Source organism: Rhinolophus sinicus, chromosome 8 (genome assembly GCF_057876585.1).
Source record: "Rhinolophus sinicus isolate RSI-liver-muscle chromosome 8, RSI-T2T, whole genome shotgun sequence".
Lineage (NCBI taxonomy): Eukaryota > Metazoa > Chordata > Mammalia > Chiroptera > Rhinolophidae > Rhinolophus > Rhinolophus sinicus.
Window position 1 is genome coordinate 37,568,717 of NC_142508.1, and position 12,852 is coordinate 37,581,568.

Genomic DNA, 12,852 nt, shown 5'->3' on the forward strand with positions numbered 1-12,852 from the left:
CAAATACCGTATTTCCTCCAACCGCAAAGCAGCTGTGTATTAGAGCATTCTTTTCCTCGCCCCACATTCTATTCCCAGACTCCATTTCCCCGCATTCCCAGTCCTCAGAGACCTTAGTCCTGGAGGAGCGCGAGCCGCAATGATTTCTGGAAAATGTAGTCAAGCTGCGAAGCCGCGTTTAAAGTACCAGAACCTACAGTTCTGACTGCGCAGGCTCATTCCGCGGCCCGCCGGAGGGAGGGAAGGCCTGGCCGCCCTACGCAACCCAAGTGGGCGCACAGGTGAGTCCCAACCTGGCAGACCCGAGCGGGAGCCGGTAGGTGAGGGCCGGGCCACGCAGGGAGGCGGGCGCTCAGGGGGCGGGCGCAAGTCGTGCCTGAGTTGGAAGGGGTAGGGCGCTGTGGGCGGTGCCCCGCCCCCTCCTGTCATTCGCGAGGCGGCCTCAAAGCCCCCCTGCCATCTGCGCGACTGGGACAATCTCGGCGCGCAGGAATTGGGCACCTGCTGTTTGCCAGGAGCCTGGCCGAGCGCGGGACCGCTGCGATTCCCTAGGAGGGAGAATGGACCTTTCCTCGCTTCGAATGTGAAGAAACAGACTTGGGGAGACTCCGCCACAATATTAATAAGTGGTTGACCTAGGATCACACCCAGGGATGTCTGACCCGAACACGCCAGCGTACTCTGCACAGTCACGCCTTCGGTCTGTATGCTCCTTATCCTGAGCGTCTCTTCTCTCTGATCTCCCCACCAGCACCTCAACCACGTTCTGCCTCCCTCTCTCTTTCTGGGTCTCTGCGCACTCCACGCCCCCAAGAGTCTCTGTGTTTTTGTGTTTTTTCTAAACACAAGGTCATTTTCTTCCAAAACCATAGCACCATGATCACATCAGGAAATTAACCTGGATACAATACTATTAGCTAATCTACAAGTCTCCTTCAAATTTTGCTCTTGTCCCAACAATGTCCTTAATGGCAGAAGAAAATCCGGTATCATGCCGTGCATTGGTCGTGAGGTCTCTTTAGTCTCTTCACCTGGAACAGTTCTTCAGTCTTTCTTTGACCTTCGTGATCTTGGCAATTATGAAGGTTACAGATCTTCTGTACTTCAGGAATGTCCCTCAGTTTGGATTTGCTCAGTGTTTCCTCATGGTTAGATTTAGGTTACACGCTTTTGGCAGGAATAACTTAGAAGTGATGTTATGTCCTTCTTATCAGATCAGGAGCCCATGATTTTGGTTTGCCCATCACTGCTCATGTCAACCTTGATCGCTTGGCTAAGGTGGTGTCTGCCAGGTTCCAACATCCTTAAATTACCCTCTTCTTTTTGTGATAAGTGACCTGTGGGGAGAGAGTTAAGACTCTGTTCTGTTTTTCCACCTCAAAATTCCACCAGCTAGTTTCAGCCTTTAGGTGTGTGTGTTCTTGCTTAGTTGGGTATATGTGCTGGCTGTTTCCCTGGAAACACATGTGAGGTTCTGAGTTTCGTTATTTCTGGACTGTATTAGTTTCCCATTGCTGCTGTAACAAGTTACCACAAACTCAGTGGCTTCAAACAACGTAAATATATTCTCTTACAGTTCAGAAGGTCAAAAGTCTGACATGGGTTTCACTGGGCTAAAGTCAAGCTGTCAGCAGAGCCTGCTCCCTCCAAGAAGTTCCAGGGGAGAGATTCCGTTTCCTTGCCTTTTCCACCTTCTGGAAGCCACTTAGATTCCTTAGGTGTGACCTCCCTCCAGCTTCAAAGCCAGGGCCCACCCAGATAATCCAGGATAATCTTCCCACCTAAAGATGCTTAACTTAATCACATCACAGTTCATTCCAAAGATATCTTTTGGGTCTACTATTCAGCCCTTCACCTGGTCTGTGCCCAGGCCTGTCTCCTCCACAGGCAGTGGGTGGAGCTACAACTCACTCATCTCAATCTTCAGGTGGCAAAATGGATCCTGTCACGCACATGAGGCCCAGAGACTGTTTGATGAACGAATCATCTGACCACAGTCTGAATACCAACGTTTTTTTTTTTAAGTTTTTTTTTAAGGAGGGTGCAGCTCACAGTGGCCTGTGTGGGCATCAAACCAGCAACCTTGGTGTTATTGGCACTACGCTGTGTTAACCAACTGAGCTAACCGGCCACCCCAACACCATCGTCTCTTTGGCAGGGATACTGAAACTTTATTTCAGCAGATGGAACTGTTTTTTAAACAACATCTTTAGCAGGAACCCAGGATCCTTAAGCAGGATTTGTAAGACAGATAGAAGGAGCTCTGCAAAATGTGGTCCATCCGTATAGTGGGATGTTATTCAGCCGTGAAAAGGAATGAAGCATTGAGATGTGCTATAACATGGATGGACATTGAACGTGTTATGTGAAGTGAAAGAAGACAGACACAAAAGGCCACATATTGTATGATTCCATTTATATGAAATGTCCAGAGTAGGGAAATCCATTTAGACAGAAAGATGAGTGGTTATCAGGGGCTGACGTGGAGATTGGGTGGTGATTGGCTAACAGCACAGGGTTTCCTTTTAAAGTGATGATGGTAATGTTCTGGAACTAGATAGAGGTAACTGACAGTTGCCCAACATTGTGAATGTACCAAATGCCACTGAATTGTACATTTTAAAATGGTGAAAATGGTATGTTTTATGTTATATGTACTTTACCACAATAAGAACAATTATAAGAAAACAAAAGACGGGTTGTCTCTGCAGCCAGACCTCTGGGTTTGAATCCTGCTGTGAACCCTTGACATCCCTATGACTTCGAGCAAGGGCCTTGGCCTCTTGTGCCTTGATTTCCCCATCTGAGGATAACTGTAGTTCCTTCTCTGAGAGCTGTTGTGTGGGTGCAGTGAGCCGAACTCCCTGATTGCTAGTGGTTGTTGTTACAGAACAGAGACCTCAGGCAACCTGTCTTGAGCCTTTACTCCTGCTTCAGGGGCCCCTCTGTCACGAGGCTTCTTTGGGAAAGTGTCTGTCTGTCTCTCTGGGTCAGAAATGACCCCCGTTCTCTGCTCCAGTCTCCTCCAGCTCTGCAGATTCAGGTCTGGTCTTTTCTCCTGGAGATGCATGCCACGGAGCCAGCCATGGCCACCAGGACCCTAACCGCTAAGGACCAGGTGAGGCTGGGTTCCCCTCTGCCCCGAGATGACTTTGTGGACCCCAGAGGGCCATCCCCATCTCTGTCTGTGGCCTGAAGCTCTTCTGCCCCTCCCATTACTGGGAGAGAGGCTATAATGGGAGGAGCTCTGGGGCTGCCAGGTGCAAGTTGGGGGGGAGAGGTGGCAGGACGCTCTGAGCTGGAACATTGTGACATGGTCTGAAAATCAATTATCTAACACTTGGCAGCCTTTTGTTTAGCAGGTGAAATGGGCAGTGGCTTATTTTGTTTCACCCCTGAGCCTTATCCTTGGAGACAGGAATGGGGGTTGGGCTCAGAGTTGGTGCCTGGGATGGAGTGCAACTTAGGAATTCGTATGTGGCTCTTTCACTCAATGGCTTGATATATATATTTTAATGTTTCTTATGATTGCCACATAGAGATGTGTAGGGTAGGCACTGCACAGGATGCCTCATCTCAGTGGCATCTGAGGTATAAGATTTGCATCTTATACCTCCTACACTGGTGTTTTGTTTTTTTGTGTGTGTTTTTTTTAATTTTATTTACACTGGTGTTTTTATTATGGCAATTTTCACACAGATGGCAGTCAACTGTCATGTACTAAAATAATTGGTATATTATAACAATTTTCCAACAGATGGCAGTAAAGAGTCATGGGAAAGGGGGCCCGTGTTAGACTTTCTAACGAGGCGCCTGCAGGCTAGCGGTTGCCCTAGACTTTTCACATTCCTGTGGGCCCATTGATTCAATTGTCCTAAATCTGCCAAGTCAGAATGTTCCAGCCCAGCGAGCAAGTGGTAGGCTCTTGACCCATGACTTCTCCCACCCCAGAGTTCTGGAAGGACACGCCCCTCCACTGTGTCACATTGGCCCTTGCAGGAATCAGTGACCTTCAAGGATGTGGCCGTGGACTTCACTGTGGAGGAGTGGGGCTGGCTGGGGCCTGGCCAGAGGGAGCTGTATCGGGACGTGATGCTGGAGAACTACCAGAACCTTCTCTCACTGGGTAAGGGCCCACCCCTGCCTTCTCAGGAAGAGGCATGATGCCCCCTTCTTCCCTCCCACTGCTTAACGTGGGCGTGGGCGGTCACTGGGGTCATGTGATACCCTCAGCGGTACCTCCCAGCTGGCCTCTGTTCATCTCTTTCTCCACCGGCCTCTCTACAGTCCTACATCCCTGAGGGCCTCGAGTTTTCTGTCTGTCCCTCAGAATCTTCAGCCTGTGGCCCACCATCTGTTCATGCTTCCCTCTCCCCATGTGGTGACCTCAGGCTCCACGCTGGAATGCCTGTTCTGGAATCTGAGACTCCAGGTGCTCCCCTGTCAACAGGCTCCATCCTGGAGTCTTTTCCCCAGAGTACATAAATGCTGTTCCCCAAATGTACCTCCCGAGCCCCACGCTTGTCCACTCACCCCCCTCCCATACCCCCTTAAGACCCCTCACATTCACCACGCTCCACAATGACCTGCTCTCCCACTCCGGGTACCCATCTGGGTTGGCCCCACATCCCCCAGGCCCCAGACCAGACCCCCGGGCACCATCCTCTCCTTCTCCTTCCCCTTCCTGACAGTCCATCAGGTCCAGCCCTGTCCCCCCCACCCCCTGACTCACCGCATGTCCCCTCCTCTCTGTCTCACAGACCAGTTCTGCTCAGGCCTCACCCTCTGCCCCAGATCTCACTCCAGCCTCCTCTCTGCTCTGTCTTTCCTTCTCCCTACATCTCTCACTTCTCGTTTCCTTTTTCTGGCTCCTCTGTCTCTCCTTTTCCCTGTCAGCTATGGTGGTGCGAAGGCTCTGTCCTCAGCTCTCCTCACTCACATACTTTTGCAGGACAAACAATATATTCCCTGAGAGCCACCTTCCTGGGAAGGTCCTGGCCCCCATTTTCCTTATCCCCACTGAGCTCACCATGGCCCCCAGACCCATTCCTCCTCAGATTCACCCATCTCAGGGACAGTCCCCTACCCAGCCAGTCACCAGGCCAGTCCTGGGTGCTGCCTTTACCAGCTCCTTCATACCCTTATGTGACCTGGCCCCTGCCAGTGTCCTCCATTTCATCACCTTCCATTCTCTCCCTCCCTCGCTCTTCTCCGGTCAGAGGAAAGCATGTCTTTAAGGTGGGAGCTGTTAGCATGTTTGTCTACTCATCAGAACAATCAGCAGGGAGATGTGTTAGCTTCCTTTGGGCTACAGTAACAAATAAGCACAAACTTGGTGCCTTAAACCAGCAGAACTTTATTGTCTCACAGTTCTGGAAGCCAGAGTGCAAAATCAAGGTGTGGGCAGGTCCATGCTCCTTCTGAAGGCTCTAGGGGAGAATCTGTTCCTGCCTCTTCCAGCTTCTCGAGGCTCCTGGCAATCCTGGTGTTTCTTGTACTTGCGTCACCCCAACCTCTGCCTCCAACTTACACGGCCCTTCCCCCTCCATTATGTGTCTGTGTGTCTCTCCTCTTAAAAGGACACAAGTCGTTGGACTTAGGGCCCTCCCTAATCCAGTTGGACCTCGTCTTAACTAATTACACCTGCAAAGCCCCTATAAATTAGGTCACATTCTGAGGTTCCTGTGGACATAATTTTGGGAGGACACTGTTCACCATGCTACAGGAAAAGAGAAATTAGAAAGCAGGCATAAACAAATAAAAAGAAACAGATGAAATTAATTTTAGTAATGTATTTTGTTTCATCCCATCTATCCAAAATATGATCATTTCAGCACATGTTGAAATCATAATCGATATGAAAATTATTAATGAGATAATTTTTATTTTTCTCCATATGAGATATGCGGTATATTTTGCACTTAGCTTGAATAGCAGAGTCAGAGCCTTAAACAGTAACCTTGGGGCTCAGGCTCTCTCTGGAATGTAGTAGCACTCAATAAATGAATCTTGCATTGACCATTGAAGTGCCTCATCATTAGGCACCCAGTGTATGCACCTCTCCTGCAGACCCAGGGCCTGAGGCCTCCCTGTGACTATGGCACCCACGGCCAAGTCTGTCTTTCCCAGGGGCAGGGCTTCCTGGTTCTAAACCTGACGTGATCTCCCGTCTGGAGCGAGGTGAAGAGCCCAGGATGGAGAAGAGAGAAGCCCAGAGAGTTACCTGTCCAGGTGGGTGAGGATGTCCAGCAGGTGCGAGCTGTCTTGCTACCCCATCTGTCATGACCAGTGATGGTCATTCAAGAATGAGGCAGCATAATACACAGGACATCATCATGGGCTCTGGGTTCAAATCTCAGCCCCACTGCTTCCTGGCTCTGTGACCTCTGGGCAAGTCATTTAGATGCTCTGTGCCTCAATTTTCTCATCTGCAAAATGGAGTCAGTGATAGTACCTAGGTTTGGGAGGAAGAAATGAATTCACACAGAGTGTAACCCAGTGCCTGGTACACAGTCACCCCCTGCCCCCTGTCCGAATTGGCTACACTGGTTATCATTGTTATCATTTGTTAGGAATGCCTGTGTAAAGACCTAGAAGTGGGTCTTTTCGTATAGTAGGGATACGAAAAGTGTCCACCGTGCTGAATTTATTTTGAGGAGTAAATTAGTTAATAGAACAAGCCTGATACATACTAAGCATTTAATAAATGTCACCTATTGCAATAATAATAATTATTATTGTATTACAATTATTGTAATTACCTGATGTATTAGTTAGAACTCCTTTGCATATGAAGAATCAAAATAGCTTAAGCAAAATTAGATTTTTTTGACCCATATAAGTGGAAAGTGTTGCAGTCTGAGACTTTAGGCATAGATAGATCTAAAGCTGTAAATGTTGTTATTGGGTCTCACTTGTTCATTCTCTCTCTCCTTCAATTCTTCCCTCCATATGTTGATTCTGTCTGTTTCTAGCTTCAGTCTACAGGCCTTTCCACGTGGCAGTCAATATGGCTGCCCATAGTCTCAAACTTATGTTCTGCCTAGCAACACCATATAATAATTTCAAGGAAGACTCTGATTGGCTCTGTTTGGATCTTGAACCAATTACTATGGTCTGCAGGAGGGGGTATTCTGATTGGCCAGGCCTGGATCTCATGAGGTGCGGGGTGGAGGAAACTATGATAAACAGCTTCACCAAGACTACATGGAAAGGGGAGCAGTGGTTTTCCAAAGGCAGGGATGCTAAGGAGACATGGAGGATATGTCTAAAATGTCTGAGTACAAGCCTGCCTCTCCCTCTTCTCTGAGGGCAAGGGTCAGATGTCCTGTTGAGCATAGTCACCCACCCCAGTACTGTGGTTGGTACATAACAATTAAGCAATTAATGGGTGTCCCTGAACAGATCTACTAGCATCAAAAAAAATCAATTCCCTTCAACAAATCCCAAATGGTTTTGTTTCCTGCTCATCATCTGCAAATGGCAAGATTATGCTTTTAAACTCATAAAAATTTAATATTTATTGATATCTGTTGATCAAATAAAAGTTGTATGTGCTCATCATAGAAACTTTGAAAATCTAAATAAGAATAAAACAAGAAATGAAAATCTCAAAATCCTACTTATCTTTCAAAAAAAAATTCACATTTAATATTTTCCCCCTTTTTCTACCTCCACCCCACTCCGGTTCAAGCCGTTGTTGTTCAGTCTATTTGTGTGCTGGTGTTATGAGCCTTACGCTTGCTCCCCCCAGCTGAGGCATTTGGTGGCCGCTCACAGCAGTTCACAGCAGCCCATGGCCGCTCCTCGGAGCACAGGGTAGCCCATGGCAGCACGCAACAGCCCACGGCTGCTCACGGCTCCCAAGTTCGAGGGAGAGCCGTTGTTCACAATCTTAGCTGTAGAGGGCGCAGCTCACTGACCCATGTGGGAATCGAACCGGTGACCTCAGTGTTAGGAGCATAGTGCTCCAACTACCTGAGCCACCGGGCTGGCCCCACATTTAATATTTTAATGTGGTTCCTTCAAGTATTTTTACCCCAATATATCTACTGTATTTTTAATTACAAAAGTACATAACAACAACATTGATGAACCTTGAAGACATTATGCTAAGTGAAATAAGCCAGATATAAAAAGAACAAATATTATATGATTTCACTTACATGAAGTACCTAAAGTAGGAAAATTCATAGAGACAAAGTAGCATGGTGGTTGCCAGGGGCTGGGGGAAGAGAAATGGGGAGTTAGTGTTTAATGGGTAGAGTTTCAGTTTGGGAAAATGAAAAAGTCTTGGAGATGGATAGTGGTGATAGTTGCAAAGTGTGAACATACTTATGCAACTGAACTGTACACTTAAAATGGTTTAAATGGTACATTTTATGTTATGAGTATTTTACCACAATAAAAAATAAACAATAGGGGCGGCTGGTTAGCTCAATTGGTTAGAGTGCGGTGCTCTTAACAGCAAGGTTGCTGGTTTGATCCCCACATGGGCCACTGTGAGCTGCGCCCTCCACAACTAGATTGAAACAACTACTTGACTTGGAGCTGATGGGTCCTGGAAAAACACACTTAAAATAAATAAAAAATTTAAAAATTAATAAACAATAAATTAAAAACCCTCCATCCCACCACACATATACACATACATGTTCACACGTATGAATATATAGAAAATCTCTAGAAGGATTCACCAATTACAGTGTAGAAGCAAAGGAAGGAAGAATATTTACTTTTCACTGTGATCACCTAGCAAAAAAATTACTGTTCAATATTTAAAATAAATAAAACATTTCAAATATGTAATGTAGACCGTGAAATTCCCTTATAAATTCACTTATCATACAATTCATTTGCCAACATTGGATATTTTTAAATTTTCAATATAAAAAGTGTCTAATGGCTCTGAGTAATTTGATTTTTGGACTATTACTGATGTTGAGCATCTTTTTACATATTTATCAGCCACTTGTTTTTCTTCTGCAAAATGTCTATTCAAATTCTTGCTTCACTCTTTTATTAGATGTTTTTTCTTTTTCTTATTGATTTGTAAAAATGTATTATATATTATGGCTAATAAACCACTGTGCACATAAACTGTTTTGTAACTCAGTTCTTTTTGTTTTTAAAATATATGGAGACCATCCTTCTGTGTCACATGAATCTATCTACCTTATATGCCTTTTGAAATAGAAACATAAATTTTGAAATTTTTCTTTTTAATTTTACAATGCCTAAATGTTCAAAATAATCACCTTCCTTTGTCCTGGAACAGATGATATTCATATTTTCCATTTCTTCTAGAGTTGGAGACAAGCTCAGCAACTACTCAGGAGACACTGCCAAAAATGGTTATTTCTGAAGAGACAGCTTCCCCAATGGGAAAGATGGAGGGGATTTTAAGGGCAGTGCTTGGAGATACCAAGATGGGGGAATTGCAGATGTGTGGCCATCCATTGGAGGAACTGGGAAAGCAGGAGAGACATTTGAGGTGTTTTTTTGCTTCTCCTAAGGAAAACAGCTGCGGGGAGAGAGGCGTTGGCTGTAATGAGCTTGGAAAAAGCTTCAGGCGGCCCTCAGCCTTCATCAGGAAGCACAGAGTACCTGGGGGAGAGAGGCCTCGGAAGTGGAATGGGCCAAGAAAGAGCTTGAAACGCCAAAGGACTTCCGTAGAAAACAAACCATTTAACTGCATGGAATGTGGGAAAGCTTTTATTTACCATTCGGACTATATCCTGCACCAGAGAATTCACACTGGAGAGAAACCCTACAAGTGTAAGGATTGCGGGAAGGCATTCAGCAACAGCTCGTATTTCATTCAGCACCACATCATTCACACAGGAGAGAAGCCCTATGCATGCAATGAATGTGGCAAGACCTTTACTCAGAGCTCATCGCTGACCGAGCATCAGAGGATCCACACTGGAGAGAAACCATACCAATGCAAGGAATGTGGGAAGGCCTTCACCCAGAGCTCCTCCCTCATTAAACACCAGCGATGCCATACTGGGGAGAAACCCTATAAATGCAACCAGTGTGGGAAGTTTTATTCACAGGTGTCCCACCTTACCCGGCACCAAAAAATCCACACAGGGGAGAAACCCTACAAATGCAGTGAGTGTGGTAAAGCTTTCTGTCACACTTCCTCCCTGACCCAGCACCAGACAATCCACACTGGAGAGAAACCGTACAAATGTAACGAGTGTGGGAAAACTTTCAGCCACAGCTCATCCCTGACCCAGCATCAGCGGGTGCACACAGGAGAAAAACCCTACGAGTGCTCTGCATGTGGCAAGGCCTTCAGCCACAGTTCTTCCCTGACTCAGCATCAGAGAATTCATACTGGAGAGAAGCCCTATGAGTGTAACGAGTGCGGGAAGGCTTATACTCAGATTTCCCACCTCATGAGGCACCAGAGCATTCACATGGGGGAAAAGCCCTATATATGTAATGAGTGTGGCAAGGCTTTCAGTCACACCTCATCCTTTACGCAACACCAAACGATTCACACCGGCGAGAAGCCCTACAAATGTAATGAATGTGGGAAAACCTTCAGCCAGAACTCTTCCCTGACACGCCACCAGAGGATTCACACTGGGGAGAAGCCCTATGAGTGTAACGTTTGCAGGAAGGCCTATACCCAGATTTCCCACCTCATTCAACACCAGAGGATTCACACTGGAGAGAAACCTTATGAGTGCAGTGAGTGTGGGAAAGCTTTTAGCCGGAGCACCCACCTTATCGAACATCAGAAAATCCACACAGGCGAGAAGCCCTATAAGTGTAAGGAGTGTGGGAAAACATTCAGTCATAACTCATCCCTCACTCAGCATCGGAGGATTCACACTGGTGAGAAACCCTACGCCTGTAAGGAATGCGGAAAAGCCTTCAACCAGAGCATCCACCTTATTCAGCATCAGAGAATTCATACTGGAGAGAAGCCCTACAAATGTAACAAGTGTGGAAAAACCTATACCCAGATCTCACACCTCATTCAACACCAGAAAGTTCACACAGGGGGCAGACACTATGCATATAAAGAATGCGGAGAGGATTTCAGCTGGAGTTCACACCTGACTCAACACCAGAGACTTCACACCATACACAACACCTACGTCTGTGATGATTTTGAGAAAGCCTTTGCTTGGAACACACAGCTTGCTGATCATCAGAGAACTCATGCTGACTAGAAAGTCTGAGAATGTGACGCATTGGTGGTTCTGCTACTGGGTTTGGTTCAGCCGTTCCTAGAAGGAGGATGGTACAGTTTATATCACCAGCTGGGACAGCTTCTGATCATTTTAGTAGCTTTTCCCTAAAACCTCAACTTCCCCCCTATTTTTCAACCCTACAGTGTCCCCAGGTGGTGATCTAAATGGGATGCAACTATATCTGGGATCTTTAATAAGATCTCTCTGAGCTTTATAAGTGTTTTGATTATTCTTTAATTTGGAGCCTGAAAATTCAAGAAAAAAGAAATAACCATAAAGATTAACGCTTTAGAGTAAAAGTCTCAAATACATGTAGCTGAACATAAGTGCTAGATGATTTTAGTTTCCTTTTAAAACTTTAAGATACAAATTTCACCTAAAAATCTGCAAGTTGGCTTAAACACTGAATACGTTTCACATGTTTACAGCTATTTTTTATGTCCTATTTTTTCTATTTTCCATTTCTAGGATATATGCTTTACAAAGCAATTGCCCTATTAAGCACTATTTTTTATTTTTGCCCAAAGGGAAGTTTTTCTTTCCTCATATTTTTTAAACATAGTATTTTGCTAATATAAAAATAATATACATACTTTTATAACAGCAAAATTTTTAAGTAAAATCACATGCTTATTGTAAAGGATAATTTGGAAAGTGTAAAGAATTATGAACTAAAATATCAGTTCCCCATAATCCCAGAGCCCAGAGACACCCACTAATCATTTTTGGATGTATTTTTTTTTTTGGTTTTGTTTTACTCTGCATTCCATATCTATATTTTTAAACTTTGAAAAATCTGGATCAAAAACAAAAGCCATATACCCACCTACAACTTGGCCACCCTCAGAAATCATGTTGTTATGATTTTTTTCTTATTTCCTTCCAAATATCATTTTAAAATAAATGTTATTTTATTTAACTGTAATCAGAGTGTAGTAACAATTTTGACTTCCCTGTTTTGTCCTCATTTTACCATGAACTTTGTCCTTTTTCACCACCTACACTTTGTACTCATCATTATTAGGGCTAATAATATTTCATTGATCGGTGTAGAATAATTTACAAATCCATTGCCCCATTTTGGCTTTGTTCTAAGTCCCTGATTGACACAGGTTGTTCACCAATTTTCTCAATTATGAGTAATGTTGTAATGAGCATTTCCACACTTCCTCTGGCCTTTTGGGTGGATTATTACTCTAAGTAAATTCCCAGAGGGGAAATAACAGAATTGAGTCTCTAACCATTTTCCTGATTCCTGAAACATGTTTCAGATTGCTTTCCAAAGAGGCTGAACCTAATCCACCTGGCACAAGGAGGTGTGTGGATCACAGTTTTACTACATTTTTACCAGCACTGAACATCAATCATGAAATTTTTTCCCCATGTCAAACATAAAATGGCTAGTGCTTTCAGTAACTTACTGTGTGCCAAGTTCTGTTCTAAGCCCTTAGTATGTATGAACACCTTTCATTCTTCCATCACCCCTACATGTTCAGGGCTATATTGTCCCATTTCACAGATGAGGACACTGAGGCACAGAGAGATTAAAGTGGCCAAAGTCTCACAACTGACGTCATGGTATTTGGATTCAAGCCCAAGTAATGAGGCTCCAGAAGCTATGCTCTGAACTTCTATAAGG

The 12,852-nt window shown here is 45.0% G+C and overlaps 1 protein-coding gene across 1 annotated transcript; it reads left to right on the top strand.

The window, feature by feature from the left end:
* The first annotated feature begins 204 nt into the window (after positions 1 to 204).
* On the top strand, positions 205 to 12,138 carry LOC109452588 (uncharacterized). The gene is made up of 5 exons (XM_074315503.2): positions 205 to 281; positions 3,020 to 3,118; positions 4,000 to 4,126; positions 6,130 to 6,231; positions 9,307 to 12,138. The coding sequence occupies exons 2-5, from the start codon at positions 3,065 to 3,067 to the stop codon at positions 11,190 to 11,192; spliced, it is 2,169 nt and encodes a 722-aa protein (XP_074171604.2). The 5' UTR covers positions 205 to 281; positions 3,020 to 3,064; the 3' UTR covers positions 11,193 to 12,138.
* The last annotated feature ends 714 nt before the right edge of the window (positions 12,139 to 12,852 follow it).